Genomic DNA, 17,440 nt, shown 5'->3' on the forward strand with positions numbered 1-17,440 from the left:
TTCAAACACGTCGGTGGCTCCCACAGGCTTAGCGAGATGAGGGTTTCCGCTGGAAGGTAGAACGCCAGGTCTCTGTCCCATCTGGTGGGACCAGGGGGCAGTGCTCCTCTGGGGCTGAACATTTCCTCCCACACTCTCGGAAGGGAGGGCAGTGTCCCTGCTGTCTCTAAAGAACAGTCCCGTCCCCTCTGATGGGGCCTGCAGCCCACCCAGCCAGTGAGGGCAGCCAGTGCCCCTGGTGGCACCAAGCATCCCCCAGAGCTCCTTGGCTCCTGGGGGACAAGTGAAGGGACTTCTCCTCTATGATCCCAAAGAGAAAGTCCAGGGCAGACCTAGGTCCTGCTTGCTGGGGTTGAGAAGTGACTCTTGTGACTTGGGGGCTGCATCCCCAGGACCCCACTAGGTCTAGTCTGCTCAAACCTATCCTCCTTCTTTCCTGAAACCTGGAAGGAGGCTCAGCCCACAGTCTTCTCCTCCACTCAGTCCTCCTGGGGTTCCCCCTCCAGCTGAGATGCAGGTGAGGCCTGCTTGTTACGCAGCACTAGCCTTCACATTATCCAAAGACAGAATTGCAGCTCCTTTTCCTGCTGGGTTTTCACCTGGTTCATAGGGACTCAGATAGGGCAACAGATGGATGGTGGGGCAGCCCAGTTGTCTCGGCCTGGGCTTTGCTTTGAGCTTCCCCATGGCCTCGTGTGCTCTTCTCCTGGCCTCTTCGAGCCCCTTCCAGCCCTTACTCCAGGGAACCCGGCCCCTCCTGGGTGTGAGGGAGAGGTCCTGCCACTTAGGTACCTGTCTCAGGGGGGGATTGTGTCTTCTCTTGGGCAGATCCTGTGGGCAGTTTACAAGTGTTTCTAATAGATACACACGCGTGCACGAGTACACACACACACTCTGCATCCCTTTTCCTTGCATATCTGTCTACACTGTCAACACTGAGATTTTATTTCCCTTCCTTACAAATTGTGCACAAACAAAAAGTGCAGTTTTGTTCTTCCCTGGGCTAGCAAATGGGTGATGGTAAGAGCATGAGCTTTGGAGTCAGACCTCAGTTCAAATCCCAGATCTACCGTTTACCTAAAATTCTCTTGCCTCCATCCCTTTACCTGTAGAATGGGGGTACTAATGGCACCTGCCCCTCAGGGTCAGGGGGAGGGTTTGCAGGATGACGTTAGACATCTCAGCAAGGCTCCCTGTGGGCTGGATCTTGCCCTTGTCAGAGGAAGAAGACTAGAGTTTGAAACTAAATAAGGGAAGACGAAGGGCAAGAAGCTGTTGCAGGCTCGGCAAAAGCATGAGCCCAGGTGAAGGAGGAACAGGTGGACACAGTGGGCGTCGGCCCGGAGCCTGGAGAATGGGGCTCTGGGCAGGAAGTCTGCACGGCCACGGGGCTGGTGGGGTGGGGGGGCTGATGGGGGGCTGATGGGCCGAAGGGGAATCAGAGGCTGGTCCAGAGGGCACTCTGAGACCCGGCTCTCCCACTCACGGTCCAAGTGTCACCTTTATGAATTGCAAGTCTGACCATGACACCCCAGGCTTAAAACAGAGCCCCATGACCCGGCTCCCCCCTCCCGCGCCGCCTCATTCCCTCCGTCTTCACCTCGCACTTGGCGTTGCAGGGACACCAGGTCACTCGCGCTGCCTTCACCCCCTGCTGTCCCGAGGCCCTGCCCTCACCTGCCTGGCCAATTGCCCTCTGGGTTCAAAACCCAAGCCAGACGCCACCTCTTCCCAGGCACTGTGCCCGAATGCCCCTCCCCCTGTGGCGTCAGGCACTCGGCCTGGGAGCTCCAAACCTCCACTGCTACCCTCATCCTGCTCTCCCAGACACACTTCTTTACACTTTCTCCCCGCCCAGACCGTGGGCCCCCCGAGGGCAGAGACCCACCCCATCCAGTGATTCTCACAAGACCTGTGCCTGGGAGGGGCTCCTGCTTGTTTGCTGGCCTGTGGCTGCAGGTGAGGGCATCCACACTGGGGCTGGGGCTGGGGCTGGGACAGGGTCCTCAGTGGGGCCAAAGCGGTGAATGTATCACCCGCCCCAGGCTAGAGGTGGGAGGGAGTCCAGTCCGAGCCTCGAGGCCTGGGGGGTTCCAGGACGGCAGAGGTTGGGCCCCCCACCTCTGACGGTGTTCACCTAGGCCCTCACGAAGGTAAGGACCAGCGTGTCATGTCCCACGGATTGTCCCCACACCCTCTGCTTGGGTTAGTGCAGCTGCCTGAGAGGGAAGACCCTGCCTGGGGTTCGGCGGGCAGGGCCCCGTCTCCCCTGCTGGGCCATTTGGGCCACTGCACATTAAGTCTCCAGGGTCACAGGTTTGGAGGCTCCACAGTCTCGAGGAGACTGAAATGATGTGCAACATCAGCTGCTCCCCGATCACTAAGAATGTGAAATTCTTGAGGATTTTCCACGGCCGGAAGGGAAATCACCTTCCGGAAGAAAGTCTGCTATCCTCCCCATGGAAGGGATCTGTTTGCAGCTATCGGCAGAGATGGTGACGTGTGCTCATGGTTAGGACGAGAGGAGTCAAATTTAAATTGGCTGCAAATTAAGCTTGTGATTTTGAACTGAAGGGGCACATTGGGGCTCTGCTGTGGCCACCTCTCCCGCTGAGTGAACCTCCTGTACGCTGAAGACACAACCCTGTCTCCACAGACCTCAGACCTCTCTGGGTTCAGATCCATCCGTCTGGCTGCCTACCAGCTGTCTCTACCTGGGTGTGTTCAGGCTGCTAAAACTCGACATGCCAAACGCTCAGTGCATCACCTCCCCCTAGCTCTCCCCTGCCCTTGGTCCATGGACCTGCCTGCCTGTAACTTTGTCCTTCTCATGTCCCCGTGCTTGCACTGGGGAAGCCCTGCCCATCCCTTCACTGTCACCCTGGGATGTCAGAGCAGGACGGAAACCTGGACATCATTTGAACCAACCTCCTCTATTACAGATGAGAAAACCCGAGGCCTGAGGGAGAGGACGTGACTTGCCTGGGGTCATAGGATGAGTGGCAGAGTCAGATGTGGAACCCAGGTCTCCCAGCTCCCAAGAGGCTGCCCTCTCTCCTCCGGCGACTGCCTCTCAGCTCCTGCACCCATCTTTTCCCGTTAGGGTTACTGAGGCACATCCTGCAGTTATCCTGCCTGAAGGTAGGCATCCCCACTCCACTTACCCTGACGGCCTCCACACCCTCAGACTGAGCCCGGGGCCCTAGCCTGGAGGTCAGGGCCTGTCTGCCCATCCCAACCTAGCTCAACCTATCTCTGAGAAGGCCATCTCCCCATCCCCACTGCTCATGACTGTCTCTGTCCTCAAATTTTTATTCCAGGCAACCCATCCCTTGCCTGGAATATTCTAAAACATTCCAGAATATTCCTTGCATTCCAGAACATTCCTCACAACCCATCCTTTGCCTGGAATGTTCTTCCTCCTTCTTTTTGGTCTGTCCAAGAAGCGTTCACTACTTTGGGTTCCCAGCTAGTGGTATCTCTTCTCTGTTGTGTGCAAGGTTTTGGTTTACATGTTAGGTCTCTGAAGACAGTCAAAGAGCTCCTGTGCTCCCTTGCCCACATCTTTCTAGCCCAGGGCTGGGCCATCGCTCAGTACCAACCTGTCCCTGCATCCTGCCACCTCTGTGCTCTCCAACTGATCTGGATCAGGGACCAAGGCCTAAGATGCCACACCTGCAATCCAGTGGCCAGTTGCTGGTCACCGTCGGTTGAGAATTTGCCAAGAGTGGCAGCACAAAGCCCTCCCTTGGCCTGAAGAGGCCACTGGCCGTGCCCCTTCACCCCAGAGCTCATGCCCCTGACCCCTGTGCTCGGACAGAGAGAACCCAAGCACTGGGGGTGGGAGACCCGAGCTGTCCGTGAGACTGGAAGTCACAAAGAGCCTGCCCCTTCCTGCGTGGCTGGGGCCATCGCGGCTCGGCGGGGCTCGCACGCCGGGTAGCTCAGCTCTAAGTGAAAGGACACAGCAGATTGGAAAGGAGATGCCAGCCAGTGTGCCATCCTGAAACAAAACACAGTCACTCTGGGGTTAGTTGGCAAGTCCAAACACAGCATTGGGAAGCAAGCAGAGGTCCTGTCCTCCCTCTCTGAGCACAGTCCTGGCTCAGCGTCTGCCCCGGAGAGGCTGCAAGGCAAAATGAGCAGCGGCATTAATCTGCTGATGGGTGAGAGAAACAGGAGCGTTACCCTGGGCCGGCCCCCTCGGCTGCTCTCCCTCACTAAGGCGCTAGAAGGTGGCCCCTAACGTCTTTGCAAGGGTATGAAGCAGACAAATTAAAAAATCAACATAATGGAAAAAAAAATGCTCATGCACCATTAAGACTCATTCAGGTAGAAATAGCCAGGGCAGAGGGCAGAAGGGGAGGGGAGCGAAGGCTGAGAGAGACCGTGTTTAGGACACACCTGGTCTGTGCTCAGATAGCGCCGGTTTTAGGCTCCGAGTACAAGTATCAAGACATGCAGTGTGAATGAGGCTTTAGCTACAAGTCAATCCTCCCTGACTCTGGCTGGGGAAAAGCGACCCCTTGGGTGCCTCGTGCTCCTCGGTGGGGGATGGTCTGGTCGAAGTGCTTTCCTGGCGTTAAGTTCACTATCGACAGCAGTGACGATGGTGCTGGGGACACGTGCTGGCCCAGTGGGGGCAGCGTGCAAGTGGTCCCTTAAAGTGGAGTCTGCAGTCCTCCTAATCTCAGGGAGGGCTTGTGAGCCACTGGGAAAGCAGGATCCTCGGCGGGTGGGGCAGGGTGTTGTCTACTGCTGGCAGAGGCCCCTGGAGACCAGCAAAGCTGTGTGGGCAGGGCCGGGGACAGTGGCTGCTCTGAGGCTGTGTGTGAGAGGGCACTGGGGGGGGAGGAGGGGGCAGAGGAGAGATGGCTACTGGCTCTGTGACAGGGAGTCACGCTTCAGGAACCTGCAAGAGAGGGGAGGAGAAAAGCGACACAAAAGCGTCCTACAAAGGAACAGACCCGACCACAGCTGGAAGGAAGGCAAACCTTTGAATCAGGTCCTTGAAATACAAGCTGCAGGAAGCTAGAACATTTTGGTGGACTTCAAACTCTCTGCCTTCAACAACAATTTTCAGGTCTGTAAACGCTTTCGCTCTGCGCTGCTGGTTCAATTCCTTCAACATTTCTGCAGAACAGAGAAGACAGACAGGGCCAGGTTCCCATTAAGAGTTTTTTTTTTTTTTTAATTAAAATTTTTTTTTCAAGAAGTAGAGAAATAGGAGAATACTTGACACTGTTTCTTGGCAAGACTGGCTCAACACTGACAGTCAAAAGAGGTCACAAACATAATGCGTAAACAAGCAGCAACTGGGAGGGGCTACGTAACCAAAGAAATAACGACTTTCAAAAGCAAAAAAACAAATACAGAAAAACGAAACAAACGAAACCCCCCCACAAAAAAAAAAAAAAAAACCAAACCCAGAAATTGAAAGTCTGGGAGAAAAGATTCCCATACTGACAACCGGAAACAGAGAGAATACATCATCACAAACAACTAAAAACTGTAATTTAACTACGCAACAAGTTCTCCAAATGCCAATGAGTGCTGATGTATTTGATACCAAGTAAAGCATGGCGTTGTGATGTAAGATGGGCTGGATATGGTTCAAAGGAATAAAAACCACAAAACCTGCAAAAACAGCATCCCTTATGTTAGACACTCACAGCCATGGCTGGGGCGAGCTTCTTGGGGAGGGGCCCCCGAGAAAGGACGGGTGGAGTGGGGGCCTGACGAGCACTTCCCTTTCACACTTCCGGGACAGATGCAGGGATGAGGGGGTAGGAGGGGAAGCAAGCAAGGGGCAGGGATAGTCTGCACCTCCTCCCACTTCCTGGGTTATCTCAGGAGCCCCACCCTTCACCTGGGTCTTCAGCACAGGGGAGCCTGGCTTGCAGCCCCAGGAAGTCCCAGGAAGTGGCCTCAGGGGACTTCCCACCCTGATACACACCTACCTTTGCCTGGTGGCTTGGCCACCTGGGGCCAGCACGGAGAGTGCCCCAGGTCCATGGGCTCCGAACCTGGGGATGTCAGAAGCTTCTCCCAGACCCACATCAAGGCTCAGAATGGGGAAGGAGGAGAGCCTGACAGCTGCCCTGCTCAGTTTATATAAACTCTTTCACTTGCAAAGTTAAGGCCTTCAGATGAGTAATGCTCCCAACAGTCTCGCCCTACCGGCCTGTCCCCGCACCCCACGGGCCCATGGACAGAGCCTGCCCTTCGCAGTGCTGGTTGCCGGACATCAGAGGTCCAGATCCTTGGGCCAGAATGACCTAGACTGTTCAGCAGGTGAATGGGAGAGGGTGGTCTGCAGAACTGAGCCCCACCCTCTAAGTCCCGCACCAGCACCTCAAGCCCTCCGCGTGGGTATTTGCTGCACCCTGGCTGGTGTTCCGGAATTACCCTCCAGTGTGCCCTGCTCCAGCCTGACCAGTCATCTCTGTCCTCTTGGGCCAGCACTGGGTGCCTACCAAGATGCCCTGCTGAGCCCAGCTCCTCCCCGGACACTGTGACTGTGGACAAGCCCTGGTACTTCCCGAGCCTCTGTTTCTACGTCTGTAAAACGGGGATGGAGGCCCCCATTCTACTCCCAGAGCTGGGTGAAGATCAGATGCTCAGGCCCGGGGATGGCCAAGGGCTTGTGGGCTTTGAGGTCAGCCAGGCCCTTCTTTGAGAGGACATACTGGGCTCCAGCTCTGCTGAAGACCAGGGAAGACGGTGGGAAGGGGGGGCCCTGGAGCACACCCTACATGGGGGGCTGAGGTGGTCGGGCAATGCTGAATCACTGTCCCCACCAACCCCACATCAGGCTGAGCTGGAGTCGCTGCAGGGCACATGCAGGGGTGTGTGTCCTGCGGGGGCATTGGCTGGGGTCTCTAAAGGCTCCCCGTGGAGCCTGGAGTAAGGGAAACCAGCAGGACCCAAAGCAACAGCTGAGGGCGTGGAGGGCACCTGTGGGGTAGATACGGGGGGAGAGACTCAAGGGCTGGGGGAGAGACAGAGATGTGATGGGTGGACAGGAGGGGTCAGATCCCAAGAGCCCTGTGAGGGGGCTCGAGCTTAATGCTATGGGCACCAGGGAGTCAGCAGGGATTCTGTGCAGAGGGGTGACAAGGGTAGACTCCGAATGGGGGGCAGGAAAGCACCCTGTGGAGAGCTGGGCCTCAGAGCCAGGCCTGAGGGAGAACCTGAACCCTGCCTCCTATCAGCTGTGTGACCTTGGGAAAGTTACGCAGCATCCCCAAAGCCTCAGTTTCCCGCTCTGGTGGAGGTTAAAGGAGCTGGCCCGCGGTAAGCTGTGAGCCGTGGGCCCGGCACATGGTAAACACTCAACGGTGGTCATTTTCATGTTTTTGTTGATGGTGGTGGTCACTCTGCAATCCAAGTGAGAAGTGACAAAGGCCTGAACTACAGCGGTGACGGAGGGACAGAGAAAGACAAGTATTTAGGCTGTGGATGCCACGGCCATCCATCCTGGAGGGACCATGGCGGGTGGGGGGTGTGTGAGGACCATGTCCGGGCTTCTGGGGGGGACATCGGGAAGGGAGGGGGTGATGAGTTGAGTTGTGGGCCTAGGGTTAGGGCCGTGGGATGCCTGGGGAGAGGTGGCAGTGGGGACGTGTAGCACATTGCCGGGGTGGATCCCACACAGGAAGGGCCTACAGGGTCAGGCTGGGTTAAGGCTGAACTGCTGCGCTCACACATCAGCTCCAAAAAGAGCCACCAACTGAGTTCATTCCCAAACCATGAGCCAGATGGATGATGTCATGTTTTTGAGTGAAATCCCTTGGGGGGGAAAAGAGTTCTGGGCTGGAATTCCTGACTCTTGCTCCAGCTTTGCCACTAATTGGCTGGGTGACCCTGGGCAACTTGCTCCAGCTTTTGGTGCTCAATTCCCTCAAGCACCCACGGGCACCTGCTCTGGTGGCCCCAGTTGTCACGCTGCACTGAGGGATGGACGCAGCCCCACATGCCTCTTGAGTTAACCGTGCTCAGGGGGCCGGGAGAACACAGCGCTACACAGAACGCCACTCCTTCTGGGCCCAGAGTATTCTGATTGTTTTGGAAGATTTTATTTCAAACCAAGGTTCCGGCAACGATTACATCTGCAGCCCCAGACCCAGCCTCAACGCCTGCTTCCCTGGGAATCCCGGGCCGGATCTGAGAGGTGGTGCTTGGAGATCCAGGTCATCATAACTGTAGGCTCTTCCTACTCTCATTTTGTGGAAATCTGGATTTAATAACTGGGCAAGATTACTCAGTTTCAGAAGAATTTTTCAGTTTATGAAAGGGCTCACCAGGGGATTCCTTTTCACAGCAGGGCCCCAAGTACATTCAAAGTATTGATCAGCTGGTACGTGCTTACTGTTGCCCCCTGAGTGCCCAGCTGGAGAGCTGGCATTTCGGGACATTACGGCCGAGGGTCCACGGGAGGAAACCAGTATTGGCTCCGGGCACAAACTACCCTCCTGCCCGCCCCATATTGGCAAGGACAACTCCTTAATGTCTGAGGGGCTTGGAGGCCTGTGGGTTCCTGGGGAAGCCTTTGGACAAGCCATGCCGGTGCCCAGGTTGGACAGTCTGCAGGCCTCAGGGCAGAGCCTGGCAGGGGCTGCGTCCTCAGAGTTGACTCCAGCCGCACGCATCCCAGCGCCCTGCAGAATTTGGCTGCCTTGGGCTTGTGAAGGAGGAGAAGTCTTGACCTCAAGGTCCCTCCCTGTTGGCTGGCATCAGGGAATTGTTTTCTGGTCTTCCCTGCTTTGAGTGGGACCCCACACCCTTGCCTTGCCCACCCAAGTGGCTGCCCTGTGCCTTTTGCCTTGCCCCTCCTTGGGGAACTCCCCTGACTCAGACCATCTGGTAGAAAGCTCACACCCACCAGTTTACTAGACTTCTCCCTGACCCCTCCCCACCCAGTCCTGCCTCTTTTACCACCTAGAAACCTCTGCATCGATTCTCCACCAGCGCCGCCATCCCTCACCTGAGTCATTGCAGCAGCCTCTAAGGCCGTCTCCCTGTTTCTGGCCTGTTCCCCTCCAAGCTCTCTCCATACATCAGCCTGACCATCAACCTCTGCATTTTTTTTTTAATATTTATTTATCTGGCTGCGCCTGGTCTTAGTTGTGGCATGAGTGATTTAGCTCCCTGACCAGGGATCGAACCCGGACCCCCTGCACTGGGAGTGCAGAGTCTTAACCGCTGGACCACCAGGGAAGTTCCCATCAGCCCCTGCTTAAATAAACTTTGCAAGGCTGGGTAGTGGGAACAAGGCCCTCTGTGATGCCTCCCCCAACAACGCCCAGCCCCTCCCCTCCCCGGTGGGCCCTTCACTCCCCACTGAAGCCTCACTGCACCCCAGGCATGTCCCCCTCCATCCTTCACTCACCTCTCTGCCCCTCTGCCCAGATCCTTCTTCCTCCCTGCTTCTTCTGGCTAATTACCATTTTATCTTGCAACACCAGTTAAAGTATTATTTTGTCCCAGGCCTCTTTGCCTCTTTCCCCTATTCCTGCCAGATCTCCTTGCCCTCCGCCCACCTCGGCGTCCTGTGCTTACTTATTTAGAGCATACTATGTAATTATTTATTTATATGGATGTCTCCTGCACTAGATTGTATTTTCTTTTTATTTTTATCTTCAACAATTAGCACAGGTCCTGGAGTATATATATATAGTCGTTATGGTAAATTGCAAACATTCTTTGCAGCCCCTCCCATCATCAAAGGGTGGATAACTCCACCCTTTTTGCCCCACTCTTTGGATCTTGACTGGTCTTATGACTTGTTTTGGACCCTAAAACATGGTTGAAAGGACACTGTGACTCTGAGCCACAGTCTCAAGAAGCTTTACTTGCTTTTGCTCATTTTCTCAGGACCCCTGACACCACCACCATATAATCATGCCTGGGCTAGTCTGTTGGAGGATGAGAGACCACGTGGAGCAGAGGTGAGCCCTCACAGATGAGCCGCTTACACCAGCTAGACCCCCACCAATATCGGCTGAGCCTGACCCAGATCAGCTGAGCCCAACCCAGATCAGCTGAGCCCAACCCAAATTGCATAATCTAAATAAGTGGTTGTTGTTTTAAGCCACTAAACCTTAGAACTGTTTGTTATGCTGCAAGAGCTAACTGATATCAAAGGCATGAACAGATGATGAACTCAAGTGCTCAGAGAACTTCCTCTGTGTCATTCTCTCGCTTGCTGGTGCAGTTTGAAGTTAATTCTTTTTGCTGTTGTTGTAAAATTACCATCCTAACCATTCTTAAGTTCCGTAGTGTTAAATACATTTACACTGCTGGGCAGTCAATCTCTAGAACTCTTCATCTTGCAAAATTGAAACTCTGCACCCATTAAAGGGCAGCTTCCCATTCCCCTCTTTCCCCACCACTGGCAATGACCATTCTACTTTCTGTCTCTAAACTCGACTACCCTAGGCATCCCATATAAATGGAATCATACAGTATTTGTCTTTTTGTGACTGCCTTATTTCACTTAGCATAATGTCTTCAGGGTTCATCCATGTTGTAGCATATGTGAAAATTTCCATCCTTTTAAAAGCTGAATACTATTCCATTGTATGTATTGATCACATTTTGCGTATCCGTTCACTTGTCAGTGGGCACCTGGGTTGCTTCCCCCTTTGAGCTCTTGTGAAGAGTGCTGCTATGAGGCTAATTCTTAACCCCACACGGACATCTCTAAACACCCTGTCTCAAACTCCGTTATCTGTGGTTAGGGTAAACCTGCTCTGTGGATCCAGCAGCAAGTGACATCAGAGGGAAAGGAGACACTAGGAAGGGTCTGCCCGGGGCTGGATGCTTTCCTTAGAGGAGAGTGAGGCCGCAAACAGAACCAACACTGGAGATGAGGTTGCAGCCAAACTTCTGCATATTTTTCACCAAACGACACAAGTTATTTGTCAGAGACTAATGGGCTCGTTCCAGCTGGACTAGAAGGGCTGTCTGAGGTGGTAATAAAGAGGAAGAGATGTCAAATATTAAAAGGCAACGAATTTCAGTGGCTTTGCAGCAGAGTCCATTAAATCAGAGCCCCGAGAAAGGTTGTGCGGCCAAATAATTTTTTTCAGAGCTCAAGTAAGAACCCAGCTAGGTGATAAATGCACGTGACTCCACTGGTATTTATGACACCTATTTGATAAAGGACCCGAAAAAATTATAAACTCAGAGCAGTTGTGAAATATACTGAGAGAGCACAGCGAAGGCTCTCATGCACACCCAGAGGATAATTCATTCGGGACCAGGAGCCTGACATGTGCCGACACCGCGGGGACAAATGATGGCTTTACACAAACAGAGCCTCCTGCTGCTTCTGCCATAGCCGGTCAGGGAGCGGCCGGGCTGCCAAGCCGGATGCTGCCCTTCCTCCTTTTCCCTCTCCCACCCATCAGATATACACACCACCCCTTTCTCCGCTTCCAAAGAAGTACTGGGCTCAGAATCAGCCTTGAGAGCCAGCTGGGCTCCAGCTTCCTGGTAAGATGGAATAAAACCCCCCGTGGGCTGCACGACCAGCCTGAGTCGGAGGGATGGGCCTTCTACGGGGAAGTCATCCAGTCCCAGTCCCACCAACATGCGGGCAAACCCTCCCAGGAAACGGGGTTCTCTAGAGCAGGGAAGTGTGAAAGACTCAGGCTTCTTGCCTGACTTAGCATTTTAGTAAGGAGACCTTCTGGTTGTCCTGCTGTCTGAATGGAAATTTCTGCCATCTATCTGAAAGGGAACAAAAGCCCTAAGAACAGTTGCCACCTCTCACCAGCCTGGCTTTTCCATGTCGTCCAATGCTGGGTGACAGACCTATTTCTCAAGCACCAAAGGTCCTTCCTCTTCCTACAGTCCCCGCCCCAGGGGTGCCTACCAGCGGGTGCTCACTGAGCATTTGCTCGGCAGAATGAAGTTGACATTTCAGTTGGAACATTCTTATGCCCTCCAAGATGATATAAAAATCATTAAAATTTTTCCCCTTCAGTTTTTTTGAAACCACCTAAAACTAACAGAAACATCCCCCTCTCTTTCTCTGTCTCTTAGAGTCAAGGACTGACCAGAGGCAGCTGCCAGCCTGGGCATGGGGGCAGCAGGACCCAGAGACCTAGATCAAGCCACAGGATCACCATGACTGCCTCATCTACAGGCCCATCCAGGCAAGGAATGCCTGATCCCTCATTCCTAAACTCCTACCCAGTGGCTCCCAGAGCCTTCTAGGACCTGTTTGTAACCTTTGTTTATAGCTTCACTTCTATTCATGTCCCCACACACCCCTCAGCCCTTTCTCTAAGTTCATGCCCGCTGTATCCTGTTCCTTCACTTTGGTTGTTTCTCTCTGCCCCTTTGGCCAGCTTTCCCCCAATGCTTGTTTCTTAGGGTCTCATCCATCCCCTAAGCCTCAGCTTAAATTCCATCCTATAAGAATTCTTACCGAGTTCCTGGATCACAGACCTCTCCTGTGGTCCCACGAGACTTTGCTGGTGTCTCAATTGCAGTAGAGATCCCTGGCTGCCTAATTTCAGAGGAATGTCTATCTGTCTGTCTCCTTTCTAGGCTGTGATCTCCTGGAGGGCTTGCTTCTCTGCCCCCCCCCCCCCGCCCCCTCCCCACTGGACACCTGACACCATGTTTTTCACAAAAAGTTCCTTTCTGATTGGAATTCAGGGTGTGTTACAGACCAGATGCAGACATGGTCTGGGTGGTAAGAATAACTTCCCCAAAACATGATCCAAAAGAACCATTTGAAATGTCACACTTGTGTGGAATCAGATGGAAAGAATGCAAAAACCAAGCCCCTTTTAACTTCAGGAGACACCAGTGTTAATAATAACAATGATGACCCCACACTTCGTATGGCATCTATGGCTGCTAAAGCATGGTTACATTGATTAGATCCTCCTTGGGGAGGGATTTATCTATTCTGTTCAGTGCCAATGGCTTTGAAGAGCCTAAAAAGCCCTCCTGGGAAAGACTGACCACCCCACCAGCTCTGCTGAGCACAGGTGCAGCCTGGAGCCCTCAAGGCAACTCTTCAGAACAGGGGGCTTCACACGCAGTGGTCAGAGAGAGGTGGTCTTCTCAACTTTCCAGGTTCCCAGCTGCCTGGATGGTAAGACCTGCCCACATGTAGGCCAATAACTGGCCACCTTCACTGACAGCTCTTGCCTTGTGACCTTGGGGTAGGAGGCAAAGGGAATGGTATTTTGTTGGGGGAGGGATGGGGGAGGCTGGGGGCGGAGTGTTAGGACCCCAGCACCAGCCTTGAGGAGCCTGGCCACAGGGTGGTCACTGCAGAAGTGGCTGAGCAGGAAGGTCACTGAGCAAACCCTGAGGCTGTAGTTGGAGGGAAGTGCCTGGTTAGGTCAACACTGGCAGCTGATCGTCCTTCCTGCCCCAGTAAAGAAGCTTCTGCCTGGTTCCTTCTCCTGCTCTGAGGTTGGAAGCCGAGGGGTTGACGGGAATACTCTGAGCAGGAGAGGGTGAAAATGTCATGGTGGGAGGCGGTCAGAGAGATCTCAGGAAAAGGCCAGGGCTTAGGATGCTTGGGTGAGAAATGAGGTCAAGACCGGCGTGCAGAGAGCTCTGCAAGGAGCTGGGACTCCAGGGTGACACGCTGGAGTGGGGAGGGCTGATGTGCCGTGAATTAAGCATCCAGGTGATTCAGGTCAGGATGCTGAAGGTGGGGCTCACAGGGCCTGGTGGGAGACCAAGGCAGATGAGCTGGGAGCAGCCCAGAGGTCAAGGATTTTGGAGGGAAGGTGGCCCCCTTCAGGGGCTAGAACTTGGTTAGAACTCCCTCAGGGAGGCGGGTTCCCACAGGGGCCTTGGTCCTCAGGATCAGGGGAGGATGAGACTGGGTCTGGCAGCAGGGACAGAGTTGAAATTGATGTATGGGGTTGGGGTGGGGAGCACCCCCCTCCCTCTGTGCTCTCATAATGCTCTGTGCCTCTGTGAACTGTGTTCTGCCTATAGTATATTTAGAGACGCTGTTTCTTCTCCACCAGCGTGTAGATTCTTGGAAGCCGAGGCTGGTTCTTGGCTACAGGGACTAGAGTCAAGAGGCCAGGACAGATAGTTGGGGCCAAGTGAGAGAACAAAGTTCAGCACCTTGGAGAGCTCTAAGTGTCCAGGGGTCAGGGCAGAAAGCAGGGAGGGATTGAGAGGTTGGGGTGCCCTGGAGGAGGAGACTAAGTCCACAGCTGAATGAGGCTGAGGCGCGGACATCCCCTTTCAGAGGCAGACTCTGGGAACTTCAGATACCTTGTGTCTGTCCCACTCATTTATCCATCAAATGGGTGTTGTCTCCTGTGTGCTGGTCACTGGGTGGGGTCCCAGGGACACACATGAATGCACATGTTCAGAGACCTGGGGAGCTCACTGTTTAGCGGGGGACACACTAAGTAACTGTGATGCCGGGTGAGAAGTTTTAGTGGGGCGAACATCGGGCAGAAGAGGGGCAGAGGAGGGGGCTGGCTCTGCTCCATGGAGAGCAGGGAGGCTTCCACGGGGCTGGCGATGGTTAAGGGCACACTGGAAAGATAAGTAGGAGCTGACCAGGTGGGCTGGAGGGGCAAGGTGTGAACCACATGTATGTACGTGTGTGTTTGAGTGAGTGGTGTGTATAAGTATGTGGGCAGGAACATATGGCGTGTGTAGCACGTGATGTGTGTATGAGCATGTATGTACGCATGCATGTATGTGTACGAGCATATGTGTGTGTGAATATGTGTGTTTGAGCATGCGGGGTGAGAGGCAAGCCCATATCAGGCTGTGAAAAAACAAACCCTCCCGAGGTCTTTAGCCCACAGGAGACTGGGTGCCATGGGTGAATTTTATGAGAGGGAGCAAGAGTCAGTTTTGTCTCCTACACTCAAAAAGGCTGCTCAGAATCAACTGTGAGTGGTCTCACACCCCACACCGGGGCCCACATCCTCACCCTGCATCCGCCTGTGTCGGCCCCCGCCTTTCGCACACCATCAGGCCTTCCCTTCTTCCCGATGGTCACTCTGCTCTTCCAACCCATTCTGATGCCCTCCTCTGAATTTCCCAGGTACACAGTCAACCAGCTGAAGCACATTTGTCAGGTACCTTCAAGGTGCAGGGCACAGGGCTGCGAGCTGGGGCCGGGGGTGGGAGTTGCAGAGGAGCCGGGGCAGTAGATGAGCCAGACCATCCCCGTCCTAGGGGAGAGTGAAGCTCAGTGGGGACACAAGGCGCCCGTGGTGAAGAGCTGGATAAGAGCTCCATGGCAGGCAGCGGGGGTGCTGAAGTCCCCCTGAGGAGGGAGAGATGGGTGGCCTGGGGATGACCAGGAAGAGCAGGGGGTGTCGGGGGATGGCTAGCTATGTCACCGTGGAGAGCCAAAGGCACACGAGGAGAGGTATTATTCCTAATTTAGCTCGCAGTCTAACACAGGTTTACTGAGGACCTACTATGTACCAGGCCCTGGACTAAGAAGATGAAAGCAGTTTCCATCCTCAAGGAGCTCACGGTCTGATGGGGGAGGTAGACGCTGCAGTGAACACAGGTGAGTTTGGTTGCTTGACGTTGGAACCCCCTTTCTACTGGGGAGAACCCTAAGATGCCTGGGGAACTGGGCCTTGTCCCTGAGGGAGTGGAGTGGAGGCGGCTCCCTGGCAGCTGGCATGTAGCCAGGAGACCTGGGCTCAGCTGGTCTGATGCTCGTGCCCTGGACTTGGAGGTTCCAGGGAGGCGTGCAGGGCAGGGCCAGCTGGGGATGGTGACCGTGGTGACTGGCAGAGTCAGTGGCTCAGTGGCACTTGAGTACCGGCGGGGGAGATGTTGCCAGTGCAGAGTCCCAAGCAGACAGGTCCTGCTGGGGACCGCTCTGTGCTGCCTCTGTTCCTGCCCCATTTCCCAGCCCAACTGCTTAGCCTCAAATAAAGATCTGCCTGGCTGAACTCTGTCAGAGCTGTGGACTGTGGTTGGCGTCCCAGGACCCGAGTGGGACAGACATGCATGCACCCATGTTACCCTGTGTCGTACGTGGCGTGATGAATGCCCCTTTAGCAGAGCTGCCGAGGGTGTGGGGGGAGCACAGTGTACAAGTGGGTGAGGGGAGGTCTGTCTGTGCAGAGGCCTGGAGCCCCATGACAGGCTGGATAAGCTGTGCTTAGAACCTATAGACTGTAGGCCTGGGAGGGAAACTTAGAAAAGCTGTCCCAGTTCCCTGGGGCACAGAGGGGTGGGCTGGATGGGGGGTAAATGACTGGAGGTGGTGAGACCCTGCCCCTAGGGGCTGCTGCTGTTGGGCAGGTGAGCGGTGAGGGTGAAGCCTGGTCTAGAGCCTGGAGGACGGTGGAGGGGGCTCTGGGGTCTAGGGGGAAGCAGAACCACAGGGCTTTGAGAGTCCATGTAGGACTGGGGCTGAGGGGAGGATTTCTGACCACTGTCCCTGACTTTGGAGCTCCAGGGTCCCCACCTCCGGGTAAGGCCTGGAGCACGGCATTCAGAAACCAGGTGCTGGTTCTGTTCCTTCTGCATCGGTGGATGGTCTCCAGGCCTTGCCTCCGGGGCTGCGAGGACAGAGGCCCTCCTCTGACACGGAGCCATCAGCACTTGTGCTGTCCTGGGCTCTGCTACTACGAGTTTACAGCTTTCTGTTTTACCTTTCATTATCTTAGGGGCAAGACGTCAGACTTCTGAATACATGTGAGAATCTGGAGCTGGGACCCGCCAGAGAATTTGAATAAAGAGGTGTCAGTCCTGCGTGCACCCCCAGAGAGGTATGAACTCAGAGCTCAACTAAGCAATCGGGGAGCTGACGGCGGCGGCTACCACACCCTCCAGCACAGCCCAGTCCCCAGCAGAGAAGATGCGACTCCAGGTGCCCAGTCTACAAAATGTGCCACCTGGTTTCTTCACCTGGGGCAAACGTGGAGAGGGCTGCCTACCCTCCATTCCTGGCCAGCAGGCAGCCCAGGGCAGGGGGAGCCCACAGGGGTCCCTGCTTCCCTCCTTCACTGCCCTGGATTCCCAGAGGGGCCTGGGCTCTTTACCTGGACTGACCACCATGATGGCCCCATCGTCTTTCACCCAGAGGCCCTGCTGACCAGCCTTCCACCAGGCTCCTGGGAAGCCTGGGTGAGACAGCTGTCTTGTGTGGGTGAGCAAAGGGGCTGGGTAGGGGAGAGGCGAGTGAGGAACCCCAGAGCTTCTGCACCCAACACTGCAGACCCCAGAGGAGGGCCTGCTTTGGAAACAGAAGAGCAACAAGCCTAAATTGTCATGGGCTATATCCCGTGGAACCTTGCTCTGTTGGAAGCTTCCTGAAGGGAGTCCCTCAAAGGCTCCGGCCACCTTGGCTTTGGGACGGTCAGCCCCCTGCCCGAGGAAGGGGCAGGACGGCACAGACAGGGGGCGGGATGAGGTTCTGGGGAGGATGGGGGACCACACAGGAGAGAGAGACAAG

General features: G+C 54.8%; 1 protein-coding gene across 1 annotated transcript in view; it reads right to left on the reverse strand.

The window, feature by feature from the left end:
* The window catches only part of KLHL29 (kelch like family member 29), a 310,448-nt gene that overhangs the window by 19,708 nt on the left and 273,300 nt on the right, over positions 1-17,440 (reverse strand). Inside the window, exon 6 of the mRNA XM_060027621.1 lies at positions 4,995-5,133. Coding sequence (XP_059883604.1) covers positions 4,995-5,133 — 139 coding nt within the window. The remainder of the gene's footprint in view (positions 1-4,994; positions 5,134-17,440) is intronic.

This window comes from Delphinus delphis, chromosome 12 (genome assembly GCF_949987515.2).
Source record: "Delphinus delphis chromosome 12, mDelDel1.2, whole genome shotgun sequence".
Lineage (NCBI taxonomy): Eukaryota > Metazoa > Chordata > Mammalia > Artiodactyla > Delphinidae > Delphinus > Delphinus delphis.